General features: G+C 29.2%; 1 protein-coding gene across 1 annotated transcript; it reads left to right on the top strand.

Moving 5' to 3' along the window:
• The first annotated feature begins 16 nt into the window (after positions 1-16).
• On the top strand, positions 17-964 carry LOC120072528. Its single transcript, XM_039024909.1, has 2 exons — positions 17-506; positions 584-964. The coding sequence occupies exons 1-2, from the start codon at positions 291-293 to the stop codon at positions 782-784; spliced, it is 417 nt and encodes a 138-aa protein (XP_038880837.1). The 5' UTR covers positions 17-290; the 3' UTR covers positions 785-964.
• Positions 965-4815: the final 3851 nt, after the last annotated feature.

Raw genomic sequence — 4815 nt, 5'->3', positions numbered from 1 at the left:
AAGAGCCTGATTATTCAATGTTCATTGCTTACTTTTCTTTTACTACTGAATGAAATTTAATTATGGAACATTCCAAGTATGTCATGAAAATGTTTTGTGCCAAGACTCTGTGTGAACAAGTTAAATTGGAACATATAATTTCAGCAGTTTATCCTTTGTTTGTGCATGTGTTTAATTTAACAAACGTATGCATGCAGCATAATGGCAGGTAATGGTAAGAGGTCTAGGACGCTAAGTTGGTAGAAGCTCTATTGTATTTGGTGGAGACCGATTGGAGGTCCGATAATGGGATGTTTCGACCAGGATACCTACAACACTTAGAGCGAATTCTGCATGAGAAAGTACCTGGGTGCGCACTGAATCAAAACACCATTGAGTGCAAGGTGAGGAGTCTGAAGAAACAATACAACGCAGTATCAGAGATGTTAAGTCAGTCGGGGTTCGGCTGGAACGAGGAGTTCAAATGTGTCCAGGTCGAGAGGGAGATTTTAGATCTTTGGGTTCGGGTAAGATTCTAGAAAAAAAAATGTATGGATACGTGTTATAATATAAATATTAATAATGTGCATGTGTATCAATGTAGAGTCATCCCAATGCGAAGGAGATGTGGAACAAGTCATTCTCACATTACGATGACCTCTCTACCGTATTTGGGAAAGACAGAGTAGTAGGGCAATCAAGTGAGGACCCATACGTGATGGCGACGAATGCATTCAGAGAGTTTGAAGATGAGATTCGACTTGGATCACAGGACTGTCGCACCCCTGATGTTCGCCAGACATAATCACCATTAAATCAAGATGAAATAGATGAAGAACCAGCAGAGCAATCTACAGGTAGAGCGAGTGTACCTACCGAGTCATCTCGAGGCAGTAAGAGGAAGAGGTCATCATTCCAAGCTGAAATGATCGACATCATGAGATCGACTGTTGAAATGCAGAGCACACACATGGGTAGACTTGCATCGTGGCAAAAGGAAAAGTATGAGCTAGAGTTCGGGCATCGGAAGGAAGTAGTAAATTCCATATACAACATTGATGGCCTGGATGAGGATGATCAGGTCACCCTTATTGACCTCATTGTCACAGACATTTAGAAGACAGATTGCTTCCTTGCAGTACCGGAACACGCACGGAAGAGGTACTACCTCCGTCTACTAGAAAGAAACATGTAGACTTACTACACCCCTATATTTTGTTTATAATTATTTTGGATAACAGCAAATGGACAATGGACTTTCATGTCAAAAAGAATGATAACTTTTGCATACTTGAAAATATGTAATTTTTGTGTTTGTAAATATAACTAATATTATAAGTATCGAAAATAACATATATTTTGTGAATTTTTTTTGGATATATATACATACAAATATTCAATATGAAATATATATACCTTCAATATATATACATACAATATACAATATACCAATTAATTGAGTAGCAATATGAAATATATTTTGTTGGTATGTTTTACCGATTGAAGAGAATTAGAATTATTACAGTTTTTGAAAAGAATATATGAAAAATAATTTATTATGTTCTACAAATTGAGAAAAAAAATTAAGATTGTCCAGTTTATGTCATAAATGATTTGAGAAAATATGTGTATATTTGAAAATTAATCAACAATAGCAAAGCATGAAAAAAATAGAACTAATCTCATTCACAAAAAAACTGCATCAGATCCTCCAACTCAACTCAACTCAACTCTACACAACAAACACAGACAATAATTACCAACTTAACTCAACTCTGCACAACAAACACAAACAATAATTACCAACTCAACTCAACTTACACAGACAATAATTACCAACTCAACTCAACTTTGCACAACAAACATAGACAATTTAACTCCCCAGATAATTTAACTCTCCATATAATAATTACCAACTCAACTCTCTACTTTTATCACATACCAAACACATCCTTAAAAATTAAACTTTACATAAGTTTTTCAAATTTAGATAATTTATTTTTAAAATGAGAAACTCAACTACAATTAATATAGATTATATCAAATAATTATAAATTTTATGAAAAAAAGATATTCAAATTATTATTATTATAATATTTGAATTAAAATTTAATAACTATATTATTAAATGAAAAACACAAAAAAAAAAATTTTTAGTTCAACATACAGATGATTCAAACTTTTGACATTCGGTCAATTACATGTCTTAAATAAAGAGAAATAGAGTTTTTTTCTTCAGTAAAGAATACAAAATTTTAAAATGATTTTTATTTTATTGTTTAAATTATAATTTAAACTATAAATCAATTTTTTCTTACCTTTGAGGTCAGAGAATTTAGACATCTAACTTGATGACATCTGCTTTAAATAAAGAGAAATAGTGTTTATAGTGCGACCATTGTGAATATGAGAGATCAAATCTTGGACCTCGATAGAAATAGTATATATAAATTACTGCTGAGTTAAACTCAACTTGACAAAGAGAAATATTTTTTTATTAAGAATAAAAAATTGAGCTGCTTACAAAAAAAAAAAAAAAAAAAAAAANTAAAGAGAAATAGTGTTTATAGTGCGACCATTGTGAATATGAGAGATCAAATCTTGGACCTCGATAGAAATAGTATATATAAATTACTGCTGAGTAGAACTCGAATAGACAAAGAGAAATATGTTTTGTTCTTGTATCATTTTTGTTTATTCCTACAAAAAAAAAAAAAAAAAAAAAAACAAAGAAAAACATAAATTACAATAATTAGGCAAGTAGCCTACACATTTGTTTTTTGCACAAATGGAAAAAAAGAAATCCAACCCATGTATAAAAGATATAAAATGTCGCAGATGCCCACATTACTGATATATTTGATACAATTACTGATATACAATTGATATATTTGATATACTCACTACTACAAAAACTATATTACTTAATGTTCTTTCACAGTCAAGTATCAGTGTTACTTGACATTTTTAAAAACGTCAAGTAAACCAGCGTCAAGAATAAAAGAATTTTTTTTACTGGCTGAAAACGTCAAGCTGTAATTTACTTGATATGTTATAACTATCAAGTATATGAGATTTTTTTTTACTTATTTTAAGTGTCAAGTATCTAAATTCTTAACATTTATTGTGGATCAAGGTTTTCATAATTTGACAGTTTTTACTTATCAAATGTAATTTCTTCTTGACATCCAAAAATTGACAACTTAATGAATACTTGATACGTTTTGCTTGTCAAATTTGTATGTATTTTTTCTTTTAAAACAAATTGTACTATTAGAAATTACCTATATAATTGATCTTGTTTTGAGGTCTAACAACCACATTGATATATATAATATAAACAATATTCGTGAACTAAATAAATGGCATTTCCAATCTTGTCAACCATATAAACAAATAATATATATTCACAATTTTATGTCTACAACGTTACTAAACTAACATTTATATGAATAATTCCAAAATTACAATTCTATATTAATACTTTCTATATTACAACACTAACAATCTCATGAATAATTCAAACGTTACAAACTATCTCTCCCAACAAGTGAATAAAACTCATTTGGACACAATATACTTATTAACAAAAAATGAGTTATGATCCTTAATCATGAAACGCATAGCCTATGTAATAATGAGAAAGAGAGACTGCACCCTCCTCCAAGCACCACAACAATATAACTCGAAAGTCAAAGCCTCATTAGTGTTATCTTTTAACTCCTTAAAATAAGCAACTAATCAAACTTAGCATTATAATTAGCTTCACGTTTAATTCATTTAGCTTTAGTTACAAATAAGTTTACCAAATTAATATATTAACAAAACCACTTCAATCTACCATTTCAAATCTTGATGATGGAGTAACGTAGAGATTAGATAGCCACTCAAATAACAACAAAAATTCAGTAACATGGAGATTAGGTAATCACTCAAATAACAACAAATGTTAAATTTCAATATTAGCATTATAATTCTTCTTCTAAAAGAAATAACTATTTAGAATAAATAGATTATGGGTTTAACTAATTCGAGAACTTTCATGAATTATTCAAATCAAAGAAAGCCCAACTGATACAAACATTCATCTTTTCGAGAATGGATTTATTAATTAATCAGGAATTTTTAGGCACAAACTAACATTGAGAATACATAATACATATTATAGACACTTATGGAAAAAAAAAAAACCCATAATATAAGATCTAATAGTCCTAACAAAGAAAAGAAGAATACAAATACAAATAATCCCAAACAAGAAAAGAAGAAAAAATCATCCATTCCAAACATTTTAGCTATAACCAATGGTTGAATAAAAAAAATTAAAAAAAAAAAAGACAAAGGATTTAAAATGGAGTTGTTTGGTACTACTAACCTCACTAGACTAGGGCTGGCAACGAGGCCGGGGCAGGCAGGGATGTATTCCCATCGTCGTCCCCGTCCCCGCCCCATTACCCATTTTGAGGGGTTGGAGTCGAGTGGAGGAATCCCCATTCGAGGACTCGGGTCCCCGCAGGAAAAAATCCCTGTTTTTTATTTTTTATTTTTTTATTTTTATTATTTAAATTTAACTAAATTTAGTATTTACATTAAAATTATAAATTTTGTGTAAAAAATTAGTATTAATATTACGTATATTTGTTTACATCAACAATTTAAAAATATATTTTATTGTTTTTTATTATAAATTAATAAAAAAATATTATATTAAAAAATTTAAATTAAAAAAAAAAAAAAAAAAAAAGTGAAACCATAGCTCTACTGTTTCAAAAGTTTTTATATATACATATATATACATAATAATTAATTTAAAAAAAATTAGTAGCGGAACTGTTT

This window comes from Benincasa hispida, chromosome 3 (assembly GCF_009727055.1).
Source record: "Benincasa hispida cultivar B227 chromosome 3, ASM972705v1, whole genome shotgun sequence".
Classification (NCBI taxonomy): Eukaryota; Viridiplantae; Streptophyta; class Magnoliopsida; order Cucurbitales; family Cucurbitaceae; genus Benincasa; species Benincasa hispida.
Note: the sequence above shows the minus strand (reverse complement) of the source record. Positions and strands in the feature narration are given on the sequence as shown.